The 18,385-nt window shown below is 27.8% G+C and overlaps 1 protein-coding gene across 3 annotated transcripts; it reads left to right on the top strand.

Moving 5' to 3' along the window:
- Nucleotides 1–131: 131 nt before the first annotated feature.
- On the top strand, nt 132–17,393 carry LOC107442033 (RNA-binding protein 48). Of its 3 annotated transcripts, none has more exons than XM_087162039.1 (7): nt 132–370; nt 4,173–4,363; nt 6,267–6,436; nt 8,883–9,235; nt 10,935–11,082; nt 11,743–11,812; nt 13,383–17,393. In XM_087162039.1, exons 1-5 carry the CDS (start codon nt 257–259, stop codon nt 10,983–10,985), a joined length of 879 nt encoding a protein of 292 aa, XP_087018165.1. In that variant the 5' UTR covers nt 132–256; the 3' UTR covers nt 10,986–11,082; nt 11,743–11,812; nt 13,383–17,393. The 3 variants fall into 3 exon arrangements, with proteins under 3 accessions (XP_087018165.1, XP_087018166.1, XP_087018167.1); XM_087162041.1 differs by having other exon boundaries at nt 133–370; nt 6,267–6,409; XM_087162040.1 differs by lacking the exons at nt 11,743–11,812; nt 13,383–17,393 and having other exon boundaries at nt 10,935–11,287.
- The last annotated feature ends 992 nt before the right edge of the window (nt 17,394–18,385 follow it).

The raw sequence follows: 18,385 nt of genomic DNA, 5'->3' as shown, positions 1-18,385 counted from the left end.
TGTAACTTATGAAAATTTTGAGAATAATGAGGATTGAAGAAACCTATAAAAAATGGATGCTTAATCCCTTAATTCAGCTGAATTTGTTAAAAATTTATTTTTATTTCTGGTCCGTTAGTTCTCAGAAACTGAACGGAAGTGATCCTTTATGGTTGTTGATGTTGTTGTTGTGTCCTGGTTTCCGTAAGTTTTCGATTGTAATTGTCTGTTGTTCGCTCTTAATATTGATTAGTTACTAACGATTAATTTATTGATTATGAGTTGTAACTATGCATTTCAAACTATAAATGTTTATCCTCATCATATTAAAAAAAGTATTTGTGGAACCCGTGCTAAGTATCGAGATGGACGAAAAGATACCGCTGTTAAAGTAAGACCATTTATACTTACTATTTTTAGCTATAGCTTATAAAATTCATTCGTCGAACAATAATTATCCATATTGTACTTAATATTTGATCAAATGTACCTAAATTGTTCTCCGAAATAAAAATTTTCCTCTAGCTGCTTCAAAACAGGAGCAGATATTTCTTCAGAACAGGATTTCTCATTCTAATTAATTGCGATTATGTTTTTTCCATTTTTTGTTGTTGCTGTAAATGTAATTGCTGGTAAAAGTTCTAATTTACATTTTAATATTAATCTGTTGGTGCCAATTACTATCTCCAAGAATATATTGTACGCACTAAATTTATTTATTTTTTAAGGGAATTTTTTTTTTTTGGTTTGCTATGAGGGTTGAACTGTAGTTTCTTTTAACCTCACCCTTAGCGACAAAAATATTTTTATTCATTGATGTTGTGTGTAAATCTAAACTAGAGTTATTTTGTTTTGCAAGGGTATATTTGTGGATCGGTTTCTCCAATTGCAATCTCTAAGGTGCCAAAGGGATTTCAAGCTTGAATTTTTTTTTTAAAAAGCTTGTTGAGGTTTGCTCAGGGGTAGCTATGAGTTATGCCCTTTGAATTCGTTTCCTTTTGTGATGTTTTTTATTAAAGTTTCTTACAGCGTGTGCAGGAAGTTGCCAAGACTTGACAATTATTTTGCTGCAGATCATGATATGAAAAACTTCTCATTTTCAAAATGTTCTTATTATTTTTCTAATTAATTAACTTTCAAAATAGGTAAGTTTTATTTTCTTTTTTGACATAAAATATTATTAATCTTTTGTTTAGTTACTTAGATTTAAAAAGGTTTTCTTAGTCATTTATTAATTTTTATAATTTTGGAATAATTTTCTGTTTAGTTGTTTTGATTGAAAAGGTTTCCGTATTATGATATGCAACCGAATAATGGATAAAACTTGGCAACTTCCGGTCAATGGCTTGTAGAGAATAAAATTAAATAAGTACACAGAAGGGGACCAACTCAAAGGGTATAACTCTTAACAACCCACTGGCAAACATTTAGGGTGACCCGGGGTAATTCACGATCTCTCTGTTTCTGGGGTAAATAATGATCACCTAAGTATTATTTTAAAAAAATGTTTTTTTTTCTAAATTTGAGGCATGGACAAGAATGCTTGTACATTTTACTAAAATATAACTACATTTACTTAATAATAGTTTTTTGTTTAATCTAACAAAATAAGTATCTTTTAAACTGCTTTCTATATTTTCCATTTCAAAGATGGGTTTCAAAAAGTGCACATTTCTGCAAAGATCTCCCTCCTTCTCTTAATAATAAATATTTTGAGTAACTTTCTTTTTCTTTGATATGAAAATAGTGTAAGCTGTTGTTTAATTGTTTCACATCTACTGTAAACATTAGAATTGATTATAGGAAACTATATCAAATGTTGCCCCCTACAGATGGGGTAATTATTGATCACTGGGGTAATTCCTGATCATTGTCATTTCTCTTCATAAATAGTATTAAAATAAGCTAATAAATAGCTAATTGTCTTTTAAGTAACAGTTCATATTTATCAAGTGGAAACACTATAAAATATATTTTAACTCAATTTAATCACGAAATTTGTTTTTAACCGAATGCTAGACAAATGTGTTCCGATTTGTCTTACCTTGCTTCTACCTTAATTTTATGTGTGTACATTGTTAGAATAATTTTTAGATTTATAAATTAGCCTAATATAAATATGGTGAGAAATTATAAGCCTAAAAAGGATACTAAGCTTCTAGAAAGCAAAATTAGTTCAAGTAATTAAAATTTCTTAATTAGTGAATTTCTTTTAATGATTAAAAATGAAAATTTCAGTATGAGAGCTGCTGCCAGAGCTGTTGACATACCTTACTTAACTTTACACTCTCCCTTAATGAAGAAGTGATCAGGAATTACCCCAGAAAGGATCAAGAGAAGGGGTAATTCCTGATCACTAAAAATTTAAAATATTTTAAATTCTAATTAGATTTTCAAACAAAACAAGGTAGCCAAGGACTCATCTCATATAGCCTCAAACTTCCAGTAAATATTATAATTCTATCTTGAATAGTTTTCTTACAAAATAGATGTTTGTATTTTTTGATCAGGAACTACCCCAGGTCACCCATTCATGTTTTTTTGTTGTTTTTTTTTTAATTGGAAGTTTAAAATCCATTTTAGTGCCTTGGTGTTTGTAACGGGTGCAACAAATCACGATGTGGAAATATAGATTTTTGATTTACAATGTGAACTTGCTCACTTCAGCAAAAACATACTTAATTGGCAACTTTCACAATGGCATCTAGGACACGGTTTAACTAGAGTTTTACTGTTATGAATTATAGCCTTCAAGTTTGTTCATCTGTATTGTTCTGTTTTAAAACAGCAAGCACCTAATCACATCATGTACTCACTTATACACAACAATGAGATTTCTAAATGAAATTAATTATTTCTAAATTAATTATGTCAATAACTTTAATTTTTTAAAAAAATATTTATGTTCAGTTCAAGTGATATCAAATTTTATTTTACGACATTCCGGTCAAAAATGCCTCCTGTAACTCTGTTGACATGTGTCCCAAAAATGAATGATAATTCAAAATATTGATTTAAAAAAATAAAATGCTCTGGAAAAGTAAAATTTTCTACTTTCTGTTTAAGAAACTAAGATTTTATTCTTAGGAAGTATTAAAAATAATAAATGAGTTAAAAATGCATTAACAGATGGCACTGTTGAGAAAATTATAAAACAAAATGTTAAATTAAGCGATATTTATATCAGAATGTGGGCACTAATATAAACATTTTAACTTGAATGGTCTGACATACAGCAGAAAACATTGATTAATACTTTTTCTAGTTCCATCAATTGGCAAACTTGTTCAGGAAAAAAACCTGGTTTTTTTGGTAGAAAGCAATAAGCTGTACATTACTAACAATTTCTATTTTTCTTTAAGTGATTTTTCAACTTTTCTGTTTTTTTAGGATTTACGCTATGACAGTTACACAAGGTAAAATCCTAGAATAGCCCACCCCTCGGGGACTTTTTGAAATCTCGTCAAGTTGGCGATTATTACTTGACTGAACGTTGTTTTTTTATTACCAAAAAAAAATTGAATTATCAAAATTGATTACAACTTTTTTAATAAAAAATAACTTACCTTATACTCTGATGGCTCCTCTTTCAACACTTCAACAAAAGTCATGCGCAACTTCGTTCAATCCACGCTTTCAACATCTCCATTAAAAACTATCCAACCTATCCTTTCAATCTATCAAACTCATTTGTTCTTCACATTTAGGGCATTCATACGTTTTCGAAATTAAATTTTGATTCCTACACCATTCAATCATTGCTTTCTTACCTCTTGCATTCAATAAAGTTAAAAATTCACTTGTCCATTCGCGCTCCATTTTCAACCAGTATCACACTTAAAAAAAGAAAAATAATAATAAAGGTAACACAATAAGAGATCAGGAGTATAAATGGTGAAAAAATAAACCTTTTTACCTCTTTTCTAACGAAATCTTACTTTTGCGTAGGTATACGTATCAATTAACCAATCAAGTTTAAAAATTTTGGAGCGAACTCTGAAAAGTTTAGGCAAAAAGTAGTAAGTTGACATATTTTTTTTAAATATCTTCCTGAAACATAGTATGGCGAGGTTTCAAAAAATTGCCACAGCATGGGCTATTCCAGGATCCACATGTCTCACTAACAATATATATTGATTTTTTTTTTTGTTATTTATCTTGACCATTTAGTGATTTTGCATGTTTTATAATAGGTTTATACTATAAATCAAGAATCAGTTTATTTAATCATAAGTAATGTGCCAACAGTTGGTGCATCAGAACAATTGCAAGCAATCTGTGATCAATATGGAAATGTAGTAGATTTTCGACCATTAGATGAATATCCATCTGAAGAATTTACCGAAGTTTATTTAGTCAAATATGATGCCCTTTCTCCTGCTAGGTAAGATTATTTATATAATTTTCATGGTGCATAGTGTTTTTAAAAAGTGTGTAAAGGTGCTTATTTTCATTATTTAAAAGTCCTAAAGTTACTTATTTTTATTGTGCTTTTATAAAGTACTTAATTTTCCCTTTTCGAATGGAGAATTTCGATCTTCGCCATGTAGTATTTTAAAGGGTGCTTTTCACATTGTTCTATTCAACTTTTTCACAATTCATTCAACCACAGTCTATTTTGGTGTACCGTCGGTCGTTAGCATATGAAAGTGCTAATCATTTTACGTGTTTGGCGTAATACTTGTGAGTCTGCATATGTGTCTACTGAGCTGGGTTCGGTGAGATTATTGCAATCTCAATATGCAACTCTGCTGCATTTTGCAAGATATTCTCAATTTCAGACTTTATTTTCCACCCTCTGATATCGAACTAAAAAGCCTCTCAATCTTTTTATAATGGCTAATATAATCTAGAAAAAAGTTCTATGTGTCAAAAACTAATTATTTTATCCTGATCATGTAATGTCTTTGAAAATTATTTTGCATTTTGTTAATGTATATAATGCTTGAAAATATTTTTTGAGTGCTTGAAAAATACTTATTTTTTGTTGAAAGATTTGGCTAATACATTTTAAAATTAACCCTTTTTAGAAGTAAAATAATTTTTAAAGATTTATAGCTATTGCAGACTCCCGAGAGACTGTATACTAACTCTGAAAACTGTTTGTGTTCCTTGATTTTGGTTCAGTTTATATTAATAAGCACATTTTTTGTTGTTGCTGTATTTATATTATATATAGAGGTATTTATATTATATTGACATTTGCCAAATTTTTTATAATACTCTAAGAACTGTGTAGGTATCATTGCTTATAGAAATATGTTATATTTATGTTCAAAAGTATGTTTCAGAAATTTGTATTTTAAAAGTAATTGGTTTTGGAATTATTATTCGTTATTATTCGTTCCAATATTAATGGTTTACCCAAGATGACGATTAGACTCCAACCACCATAAAATAATTAAAACCAGCGATTGCTTTTTTGACTTTTAGTTTCATATTTTGGCATGTCTTATTATCACAAAATAGCACATTGCATCTTAAATGTGAACATTATGTATTCTTTATATTTTAATTTTTCATTAAAATTCGAGTTTTTATTAAATAAAATTAAAATTCTAATATAGTTATGTAAACAGGGGAAGATAAATGCACAGACACTATCTATACCTTGTGGTTACTGGTTCTTCGAACCAGTGACTAGATCCTCTTAATTTCTGCCCCTCATAGGAATAAAAAGGTTAAGTTTAATACAGTCAAACCCCGCTATAGTGAACCTTTTAGGGGACCGAAATTTCAGTAGACCGGGAGTTCACTATATCCGCACTGCAAACAATTTTAACTCATTTTTCCAAACTGCTCCCTTTTATGTGACACATCATTTAAATAAATGACCCATAAAAAGAAATATAAAAATGATTAAAAAACAATACGTAGTAACAAAAAATGTGTTCACTTTTATTTTTTATGACTGTTCGTCTTGTGTACAAAGCATTAAGAGATAGTCTTTATTTAGGGATGGGAAGCTGAGATAGAAGAAGCAAACAAGAAAAACATTTCCCTCAATAGATGGTTTTAAAAATCAATATATGTATTTTATGTAGACATTTCAAAATGACCAAAAAATGAAGAAGAAAAAATCAGTCAAAGACTCTCTTCTTTTGGTTCACTCTATTCACAGAAATTAGTATTATTAGTGTATAGCAAGGAACATTTAGTTCACTATATCCAGGAGTATAAGCCATGTACACTATAGAGGGATATTTCAATTTTAATATATATTTTGTAATTGCATAATCTCACAGTATCTTTGTTATAATATTTTAAAAGAAATCTGTTTTTAATAGGATTGCAAAAAAGCAACTGGATGATAAATCTTTCTTTGGAGGTATTCTTCATTGTTGTTATGCTCCAGAATTTGAAACAGTTACAGAAACTCGGTCAAAGCTTCAGGAGAGACGGAAATATGTTGCCTGGAAAACAAACTCTGGTGCGTGCTCTCATTGCATGCAACTAAGTATGCAATGTCATATTTCAGCAGTAGATTTAAATTATATTTTCCTTTTTTAAAAGCCTTTAAAGGTGCTTTTTCTCATTGGGTGTTTTTAAAAGGTGCTTCATTTTCCCTTTTCGAAAATGAGATTTTTTTTCTTTACCGTGTCTTTTCGCTGCGTATTATGCAAAAGCGTGCTTTTCACATTATTCTATTCATTGTTTTCACAATTCATTCCACTACGATCAATTTCAGCGTACCTTAGGTCCATAGCCTATGAAAGTGCAAATCATTTTACAAGTTTGATGAAATACTTGCGGGTCTGCATGTGCATGTAGTGAGCTGGGTTCGGTGAGATTATTGCTCTCTCGTGTGCAACTCTGCTGCATTTTGCAAGATATTCCAAATTTCAAGCTTCATTTTCCACCCTCTGAAATCAAATCGAAAAATCTCTTAATCATTTTTTAATGACTAATATAATCAAAAAAACTAGTTAGTTTATAAGGATCATATAAAGTCTTAGAAAATTGAATGTTTTTTTAATGTATATAGTGCTTAAAAATATTTTTTGAGTGCTTAAAAAATACTTAAAAGGGGCTTATTTTTTTGTTGAAAGATTAGGCTATGCACCCTGTTTTCTGATTAAGATTGTATAGCACCTTTCTTAACTAGGCAGCTCTTGAATTAAACAACCTCAAAAATAGCTTAAATTTTGACGTAATGTGCCTCAAAAACTTATTTTTATATCAAAATATACCATATGCATTTTGCTGAAAAAATATTCAAATTTAAATAATTATTTTTTGTCCCATTTTTTTTTAAATGTAAAATTTTTTCTGAAATAGTGCTAATTTAGTAATATTTAATAGTAACTGTATAATTGTAGTAATTTTTTTTTTAATGTAGTTAGTATAAAAAATTTAGCTTTAACTCCTTTACAAATTGTTAATTTTGATTTTTTTCTCAAATGTTGATATTTCTTCAATTATGCTGCACTTTAATTAAGCAAATAATAAAAAAAAAACTTTGACATAAAATACCCTCAAAACCTAATTTTGCTTTTAGGTCATGATATTTTCATTTCAAAACACTTAAGCGTTTTAGTAAAAACATGCAAACTTAATCGTGTTTTGTCCCATTATTTTTGCTTTATGAATAGGAGAAGCATGCCCGACAAAACTTTTCTGAACCAGCACTGTTAGTAGAAATTTCATTTTTTTAATTAAAGAAATTTACAAACAAAAAATTCAGCTTTTACTCTTATATAAATTGCCAATTAGTTTATTTTTTTTAATGAGGATTTTTTCTTCAATCAAAATGATTTGGAGACTTCATTTAATTTTATGGTTGGAGGCATATAACAGAGTTGGCAAAATTTAGAACAGAATGGATTAATCCGCAGTTTAAACCATCACAGTCTAAAACCTATTCACTCAAATTATGCCACAATTTTAAAAAAAATATTGTGAGAAATAAAATGTTATTTTTTGAACAAGAAACAAAATAAATACAAGTTTGAATTTTATTAAAAAAGTTTATTATTTTTAATATTGCATTATTTATCCTTATGCAAAAAATATATATTTGTTGTTCACTGAATTCTGGAGCTTCAAAAGTTATAAGAATCTTTTCCTTCTTTTAATTAGTTAAAGAAAATTGTATAAAAAGTATCAATTATTTATTAATGTATGTAATTACTATATGTACAATGGTTACACATGTAGAATTTTTACCTTTTACCAATGTTCAAGGTTTTGGACACTTAAAGACTGTTTCAGTCAGTTTAAGACAATAAAACCCAAATGCCCTATCCAAAACCAGTTTAGGACATCCAAAACCCCAACCTTGGTACAAAATAGATTATGTCCCTCGAGAGTAAGGATTGACCGAATGATATGTCGACATAATTATCCTCTTTCAAACTCAACAATGTTTTGGTGAACACTTTCTTAACCGCTTCTTTGATTATACCCAGTTAACTCGGGCATTGCAGAATTTGTCTGTACGTTTTGTATTATCAGGTTTTAACTCTGTCGGAAGCAAAGAATAATAATAATCTGTTGTGATTAGCAGTTTGCCGATATTTGTTTGGGAGTTTTGCTATTTGTGGGGCTGCACACGTGTGTTTGTGTGATTGTATAGATGGTTGATGAATTTACATAGAAAAAAAAAGTTAAAAAAGGGGCGTATCTTTTCGGTGGCATTTGGAAACTTTGTGTTATCCCTTAAAAAACTATCATACCAAGACTCATATTTAACTTTTTTTCATTTGCCGCCAAGATAGATTGGGATGGTAAATTAAATGTTTTTTATACATAAAATAAATTAAAATTTCAACTTAAAACTTGTGTATTATGTTTTGTTTTAGTTTTTTGTATTGATTAGTGAAATGAAAAAAATTGTCAATTTTTTTTTCTTTCAAAAAAAAATATGTAAGGGAAGCGGATAACATTGTTTAAACTTGTTTTAGGTAAAAAATCGAATTCTACATTAAAGCAAAGTTCTTCCCATGGAAGAGAATGTGAAGGTTCTCATACTTCATTCCATAGTTATTCTCCATCTGAAGAAGAACCTGTGACTTATGTTTGGGCTGGAAAAGAATACACTGTAATGCCTCCGACTTCGTCGACCCGTGAAATCGAGACTCATTCCAGACCAAAATCTACTGGTCTATTTGTGCCACGACAGTGTAAGTCAAGTGGGGACTCTTACAAAGCTATGTCACACTATGGTCAAAGCTCTAGTTCGGGCATGTCAACTTCGACTAAACAAGATTCATCATATCTTAACACTATATCACAAGTGAGATCAAAAATTGCGAGTGTAAGTAAAGCTTTAATGATTAATGTAATATAATGTTACTTGTTTTTTACTCATAAAAATATAATAGTATTTGTAAAACTTTTTCGTATTTATAACTTGTATTATATTAAAATTGTATACAAATAATCATTTTGGTTAAAAAAAAAAATATTAAATTGAAATATTTAGCAAGCAAATTGTAATATCTTATTGCAATATAATTTGGATTATTTTTAACTTATTAATTATCTCTCTTAAATTTTTATTAAAAAAATTTTTAAAAGATATTTTTGTTTTGTTAGTATTTTTTGAAATTATTATTGAATTAAAAACTGTTTGAAAAGAGGTGCAGATTATAAAAAGTTTGAATTATTTTCATGTTACGTCTTGTTGTTATTCATTTATTTTACTTTTAAAGATCATATGTTAGGCTATAATAACGTTGAATGAATTGTATACATTGAAAGAAACTACCAGCTATAATTAATTCAGTTTATAATTATTAAGATTAGTTTCCTATGATTCTAATCAAATGCAAATCATTGTGAAAGAAAAACATCAAAAAATTCTATTTATCAGTTTAATTCATCCATGCCCAAACTTTTTTGTATAATGGGTAACAAGAAAAAAAAAAAAAAAAAAAAATAGGAAATGTGTTGGGGCTAATGCAGTAATGTATTTAGTTTTTTTATTTAAAATATTTTTAACTTATATGTGAATTGTTCCTTTTCCTAGACATAGATAAAAGTAATAGTTTTAAAAAATTATTATTTTATGAAAATATTTGTTTCATATTTAACTTAAATTCTATTGTTGTTGTTGTTCATTTACGTCGCACTAGAGCTGCAGAATGGGCTATTGGCGACGGTCTGGGAAACATCCCTGAGGATGATCCGAAGACATGCCATCACAATTTTGATCCTCTGCAGAGGGGATGTCACCCCCGCTTCGGTAGCCCGACGACCTGCACTCGAAGTTGAGCACTTTATGGTAGAACAGTTAAACGAGGACCCATACCGCACACCCTCGGTCCCTACGCAGACTGATCCAAGTGGTCACCCACCCGCACACTGACCGTAGCCAGTGATGCTTGACTTCTGTGATCTGCTGGAAACCCTGTCTTAACGATTAGTCCACACATAAATTCTAATAATTATTAAGAGTATTAATATACTTAATTAGAGCTAAGTATTTAATGTAGAAAAATATGTAACTCTTCTAAAAGCAAAATTTTTCATTACAATTATTAGATAAATGTAATGACTGGATATTCATTTTTTAAAAAAATTGTTATAGCCTTGATTTTATAATTTTCTTTTTCCACAGTTTATTAAAGTTAACCACAATTTTTTAAATGCATATTTTTTGATAGTAATTTTTCATTTTAAATTTTTCTAAAATTTTTATTACCTAATCGTAAAATTAAGGACAAATATTATTTTTTAAGAAACAGTTTAAATTTCTTGGTTGGCCTATGTGCCATAAGTTGTCCATCCGTAATTGAAATCATTGAAATAAAAATAAGCATTAAAATTATACATTTTACTTTTAAAGAGATTTTAATGTATAGTTTCCATGAAATTTTAAAAAAAAAAGAATTTTAATAGTGTTTTTTTTTTTTTTAAACTATTCTAAAATTATGTCTAAAATTTTTAACAGTGTTATCTTATTTGCTTTGTGTTGTTATTTTTAAAATATGAAATGCCTTTTATACACTTAGGTTTCAGTTCCAAATGTGCGATTTAGTCTGAAGAGAAAGAAGCGGCTCTGATACCTTTTTGAATATTCCGTGTTGATGAAACTGCAACCAGGAGCTACTGTTTTAACTCCTAAGACTGTTTTATCTAAATCTGCTGTATTTTATAAATGTATTATTTCCTTTTCATATTAAATGTAAACACAAATGTACGATACAATGTCTCTTATGTTTTTAAATTTCCCACTTTTGAAAAGCATATCAATTTATTTATTAACATCTCTTTTAGATCTTAGAATAACATTTCATAGTATTATGTGTGCTGTTTCTTATTATGTTATGTTGCTGCTAAATAAATTGTGTGTGTTTTCTGGAAACAGTCTGTATATACTTTTTTTTTTGTTTTGTTCTGTTTGATGCATACCATTAGTTTTAAATCTCAACATTTTTTATTTTCAATAATTAGTTTTAGTTACTAAGTTATATTTTATGATAATTAGTTAAAAACACTAAGTTGGTATTTATTATTTTAAAATATTCATATGTTTGTCGTCGATACTATTTCACACCTGTTTTTTTGCATCTAGTAAAATCAGTCTAAAACTATCATTAATTTCTAGAGAATTTTACTAAAATTGGTACATTTTATGCTATATTTTAAAAATATTATACCTTCCTAGTTTAAATATTAGAAAAATTTTACATATTTTTTTTGTGAATTCAATGAATTATTGTTTATGTTTCACTTCTATAAACATGTAATGATTTTTTTTCAAAACTTATTTGCCAACATTTCTGATGATTTAGCTTATTATCGTTATTTGTTTTTCAGAAACTATAGCAATTTATGATATGATAGAAGTATTGGAGGAAGTCCCAACTGTTCCTATTAATAATTACTGGTATGTTTCGCACATTTCTCAGTCTTTCTTTGTAGATTTATTTTAATATTTCATTATCAACGTCTTTCATTTGCAGGCTGATTATAAAATAAAATTGCTGACATATAGAAAGCGCATTGCTCAAGAGATAGGAATAAAAATTATTCTAAAAGTTAATTGAAGAAGAAAAGTTCTTTTAAGTAATTTCTGTGAAAACATTAGCATAGATACTAATGTATGGAGAATTATTTAAGAATTTATTTACGTAAAGAATTAGTTTAAAGTTTGCTTTGACTTTATGTTACTTTTAAATTTTTTTGCAAGTTTCATATCGTAGATTCATTTTTATAGAATTATTATGTTCATAAATTGTTTAAATGAAAAGAAAAAAAAAGCGTTTCATGTTTAGTAGGGCCTGAAATTAATGATAGTCCATTGGCTAAAGACCACTAAAATTTCACTCTAACCATCATAAAATGATGAGTGGTTCTTTAAACCAGCTTTCATGTTTTGGTTTGTGTTTTTGTCAGTAAATAGCATACTTCACTATAATTGTGGCATTACACATTCTGTGTATAGTAGTTTTTCATTTTAATCCACTTTATTGACTTTTTTTTTGAAAATAAATCTAACACAGATGGACCTTTAGTTACTGGTCCTACAGACAAGTGTCTTAATTTTCTTATATATTTTACACTCTCAGATGAGTGAAGAAAGAATAATGGAGATTGAGAAGAATAAAATAAATAGCTGTTTTTAATTGTTTCCATAATGGTATTTAGTTTTTCTTTGTGTTTTACTTCTATTTTAGTTTTTCAAGACCGTTGCTTTGGGTACATCCGTAAATCAAAACTTATAGTCTGACAAAATTTTCACTGCAATCTAACATTTAAAGTCAGAGTCAAGACTGAAAGTATGAATTATGAGTACTGGAATTTAAATTTGGAAAAATTTGCTAAATTGCCTTAACGAGATTATTTGCATACATGTGATTCTCCTGCCAATTTATTTGATTTTTTTCTTTGTATTTGTCGGATTTTCATTGTTTTTAATACTTAAAACTACATTGGAATCTGCAGATAACGCAAATCGTATGAGCATAATTTTAATATCAAACATCAGTTTTCGTATTTACCAGATTTAAAAGTTATACACATTGTGAATCGTGTTAACGTGATTTAAAAATCCAATATCACAATTTGCATTTATGCGTTTTTAAAATCCATATCACGATTTGTATTCACGTGAGTTTAAAATCTAAAGTCGCATTTGTAATATCGCACGCATTTGTAATATCGAACATTGATTTTCATGTTAACGTAATTTAAAAATCTAACACCATGATTTGTATTTTCGCAATTTTAAAATCCTATGTCGCAATTCTTGTAAAATGTACGTTTTTTCTTAAATTAGTTACTATAAAAGTGTGATGTTCTTCATTAGTTGTTAATTTAGTTATAAATGTTAGTTCACAAAATTATATTAAACATAAATAGTATATAAATTGATATCGTGATTTCACTTATAAAATTTTTAGGAATTTTCACCTTGTGTTGTCACAATCAAATATTGATTTATGTTCATCATTCAGTTGCAGATTCTGTGGATTTTCTACTCCCAGCAAAATAGCTCTCGGCCGACACGAAAACCTTCACTTTGAGAAAGATCCTTTCAAGTGTTCTCATTGCCCAAGAGTTTTCAAAGAACGTCATCATTTGCAGAGTCATTTACACTCTCATGACGCAGTTGCACACTACAGATGTCCAATGTGTTACAAAAGTTTCCGTCACAGTAGCAGTTTGGCCAGGCACAAAAAATCTCACAGAGTCGTACCAAATAACACTCACTGAACATTTTTATAATTGGATGTGATTTTACTTATAACTAGCAGGGGGTGATTGTATTTAGGGTCTGAAAAAAGCAGGGCAGGTGATTTTTTGACTTATACACATCAAAAACATATAATCTGACAAAATTGTAAAACTTTTGCTAAAACCCATTAACAAGACATCTTCTTCAAATAAATATTTTTTTTTGGTTCTGCAGATTCTTGTCATTTGGAATACGTTAGTATTGCGATTCTCATTCATGCAATTTTACTACCGAACATTGAATTTCGCGTGAACCTTATCTTGAAGTTATGTGGTGCGTTTCATATTTGCGTGATTTGAAAATACAATATTGCGACTTGTATGTACGCGTTTATAAAGCCCATTCTTGCGATTCGTATTCACGCTGGTTTAAAATCCAATGTCGCTATTTATATTCATGCTCTTTTAAAATCTAATATTGCGATTTGTATTCAAACGGTTTTAATATCAATTTTCATATTTGTATGTGACTCAAGCACTACGCATTGCTATTCCTATTCTTGTGATCAAAACATTTTGCTCCTCGATGCGTATTTACACCGTTCAAAAATTCAATATCGTAATTTGTTTTTCCGCGAGTTTGAAATCCGTTATCGAAATTCATGTTCACCCGATTTTAAAATCTAGTTTCTCGATTCGTATTCAAGCGATTTTACAATTCAATATCGTGATTCTTGTTAGAAGTCAGTTTTTTTCTTCAATGAGTTACTATAAAGGTGTGATATTCTTCATTCGTAGGTCATTTAATTATGAGCGTTAGTTCTCAAAATTATGTTAAATGTAAAACTTGTATTGTATATAAATTGATATTCATTTTTTGCCCCTCAAATTTTCAGGTTTTTTTTGTTTTTGTTGTCACAATTACCCCTGAGCTAGTTTGAGGTGTATAATTTTATTCAAGCTATGCAAAATTTAATCAAACTAACTGTTCTTTAAGACAGTATATTTTTTTAAAAACATAATCTCTATTGTTGGGTATCCGAAGCGTTATTGTTTGATTGGTTATTTTCAAAAGTCTTTTATAGGCTGTCGCCTCCCAGAATTTCTCTGCTTCTTTCCTTTTTATAATTTTTATCTATAAATAATATGTGATTTGTGTCATGAGTATCGACTCAAAAGTCTACCGTTAAGCATTTTTTAAAATTTCTCAGGCAAGTTAAATTTCTCGTTCAAAAGTGAATTGTATGAGCTTTTCTTGGAAGTTATTATTTTTAAACGTGATTACATTCTTAAATTCGTGTAAGTATTTATTTATGTAAATAAATTTTTTTTCGACTGAAACAATCAAGCATATGACTAATATAATTTGAAATAATAAATTTTAAAGCTTTTTTGTCAAGTGAACGTTTTGATAATTGCAACTTAAATGGTATTTTATAACTTAACTTAAATTGTACTTTGTATCAAACAAAAGTATTGATGATCAGACGGCACTATCGTATATTATCGTGTTAATTTTTTAAAAATTTTAAGTAGATGTGTCCAATCAAAATCTATTGAAAACCTGAAATATTTAATATTAGGAATTATTTAACCCTAAATAACTTATATCAGTGTTACTCTGTGGCTAATAATTTTACTCTTAGACTATAAATTAAAAGTTATGTTATTTCCTTTAACAAGAATGCACGACCATTTTTAGGCAATAGACCATAAAAACTTTCAATTATAGGGGCCAACATTAATATGTAATCATGAAATTGCTCTAGATTCTGTTTGAAACTTAAATGTATAATTGATCCTGTATAGATAATAAAAACAATGTAAATAAAACTAAACATACTTATTAGATTACAAGGTAAATTATGGTAAATTTATAGGCATCAAGCAAAGAATATAACTTAAATTTACATTTGTCCTGGAAGTTAACTTTCATTGTTATTCAGAAAACAGAATTCATTACTAATCCAGTATTAGTTTTGATGACTGTTTCTTGAATGTTAAAATCATAATTGTTTTTTCTTTATCTTATTGAGTTGCATAATACTTTATGCAGGGCCAAACTAAAATGCTTTGGTGGCCACTTTTGACCCATGGGTCATTGATTAAATCTCTGCCTTTATTTATTTCAGGCAATTTAGAAATGACAATCTTTAAAAGATCACAAAGTGCTACCGTAACATTCATAATCCGCAAAACTGGTAAAAGGTTGTTTAATAAATGTTTAGTTAATATGAAAGTCATTAAATAAATGATTTTTCCCTTTTCTAAAAACAAATTCTAAGTCTTTAAAGTTATGTGCAAAGAATTTTTTTTTACCACTTCTTGAAGTGTATGTAACTCTTCAATAAAATTAAAATGTTGTAAATATTTATAGGGTCAGCAAATGGTCTCTCTTATTTTAGTGGTTTTGAAATTGTTAAAAGGATTTTCTTTATACACATGATTTCATTTCTATCATTATTCATTGACTATGTATGTATTTTTATGCAAGTTTAATAAACCTGTTTTGCATATTATCTTTACCCTCCTTTTTCAACTAGTCTTAAAAATTGGTGAATAGTCACAGTGCCTCATATGAATATTTATTGTGGTTAATATTTTTTGTATGTAGTTTTTCCTTATTTTTTAGAATTATTTATTATCAAAACTTTTGTTAATGTCTTAAAACACATTTATATAGTTTTACAGTTTTTCTCTCTTACTTGAATTAGTTGATTTTAATTACAGGGTATCTGTGCACCTGGGAAGTGATGAATTTCGCCACTGAACAAAATTTGTCATGAAATGTCATGATTTCAACTTTAAAAAAAAAAAAAAAAAATTCATGGAAAGTCATGGATTAAGGCAGCCAAAAAATCTAATTTTTAAAATGGCATTTACCTCCCCCCTCCCAATTTCATGGTGTTCCGAATATCTGAATTTGTAATAAAATCCCCACTTGCAGTCATATTTTATTAGAATATAAAATGTTTTTATCATGATCTTTAAAAATTATGGTGTTCTTTAAAAAAATGAAAGAAAAAACATTATTTCTAGAGCAAATTATCTTTTAAACTTCTGTGATTTTAGAATTTTTATTATTTATTTTTTTCATTTTATAAATTTAAAATTCTGACTGAAGCAAGCCAGTCATTGGCAAATTTTTTTTATTCCGAAGTGAGTACAGAAAAATCAGGAGTATTTCTTTCCTTTTCGATGAACAAGAAAAGTATCTTTAGAATTAATTCTACAGAAAAAAAGAAAGAAAGAAAATTATTTGCTTTTATATTTTTTTCAGCCATTTTATTGCTTCAACTCTTTGTTTACTCTGTTTTTTAAATTTAAAATCTATAAATATGAGGATGCAGAGTATAAGTTTTGGTTATACCTATCATTTCAATTAACGTTATTTGAATGATTTTTTAAATTTATTCTGTTTTTGTCGGAGAAAATAGTAACTTCGTCAAGTCATGAAAATCTCTTGGAATTAGTCATGGATTTGAAAATGTAGCAGATACCCTGTAGTTATTAAGTATATATATACAATTTTTCAATGTTTTTTTGTAAATATTTTATAGAAGTTCATAAATACTGCATAAGTTTTAAGAATTTTAAATTGAAAGACATTCCATTAAGATTTCACCATATCTATAAATATGACAAATCAAATAATTTTAGGAAATGTTAAGGTTTTGTTTAAATCAAAAACTTTCTCTTTTATATTACTTAATGTATATAAAAAATGTTTTGAGTGTGTTAAAACATTTGTTACCAAATGAATTTTTATAATAAAATATGTATTTTTTCCATTTTGTAGTTTTTATTAATATTTTTGTTTTGCATTCTTTCTCGAAGTTAATTAATGTTAAAATGTATGAAAAGTCTGCTTTTCATTCTCTATGATAATTTTTTTTCAATATTTATGAGCTTTTGATACAAAATAATTTATCACCTAGGCAATGAAAGGAATTAAAAGTTCTAATAGGAATCTGTAAAATCATTTTGAACTTGCGCTACAGAAAAAATAATTCTCCCACCTTTAAAGAAGTGCATTTTTTTATGTAAGATTTAACACTTTTTATGTATATTTAACAAGTTTATTTTATCAATTTAACTTTTTAGCAATAAAAAGCTGCTTAAAATATTAAGTTTAAGAATAAGAAAATGATTTCTGTCCTTTATAAAGAAAAGTGGACAAAAATTGAAAATTCTGCTTTTAATTTAAAGTATTATCTTTTTAACGCATGTATAATTTACTGAGATTTATGTCAAACTGACAAGTTTATTCTTGAAGTGACAAAAAGTTATTTATTTTAATTAAAATAAAAATGTAAGAAAATAATTTTGATCACATGCCTATTATAAGAAAATTGGCCTAAGTAAAATAATATAAAAATCTGCCAGAAAGTATTTTTTTTCTTGTATGCATAGTTTAACGCTTCTTATGTATAATTGACAAGTTGTTTTGATAATTTAACTTTTGGAGCAATAAAAAGTTACATATTTTATTAAGAAATGCAAGTTCGGAATTAGAATATAGTTTTTATCATAAGCCAATTCAATTTTAAAAATTTGGCCGAAGTAAAATATTTTGACCTTATTTAAGAGTAATTTTTTTTTCTTCTAAAAAATTAAAAATAACTTTTCCTGTATATAATTGAGCAAAATTTTTAATTATGATTCTATTAATTACTATTCTAAAATTAAAAATTGATTTCCAAAAAGTGCCATTTATCCCATGAACATGCAAACTGAAAAAATAGAGGATTCTTTCTCTCTCGAGTATTTTTGTTTTATTTAT

This window comes from Parasteatoda tepidariorum, chromosome 4, assembly GCF_982258835.1.
Source record: "Parasteatoda tepidariorum strain Cologne lab strain chromosome 4, Ptep-v5.0, whole genome shotgun sequence".
NCBI lineage: Eukaryota > Metazoa > Arthropoda > Arachnida > Araneae > Theridiidae > Parasteatoda > Parasteatoda tepidariorum.
The sequence above is the reverse complement of the archived record's forward strand: the minus strand, read 5'-3'. Positions and strand labels throughout refer to the sequence as shown.

Coding starts and splice junctions, on each gene's coding strand:
- LOC107442033 (XM_087162039.1), top strand. CDS start 257: ATGAGTTGTAACTATGCATTTCAAACTATAAATGTTTATCCTCATCAT. Junction 371..4,172: donor GAAAAGATACCGCTGTTAAA/GTAAGACCATTT, acceptor GTTTTATAATAG/GTTTATACTATAAATCAAGA. Junction 4,364..6,266: donor GATGCCCTTTCTCCTGCTAG/GTAAGATTATTT, acceptor TGTTTTTAATAG/GATTGCAAAAAAGCAACTGG.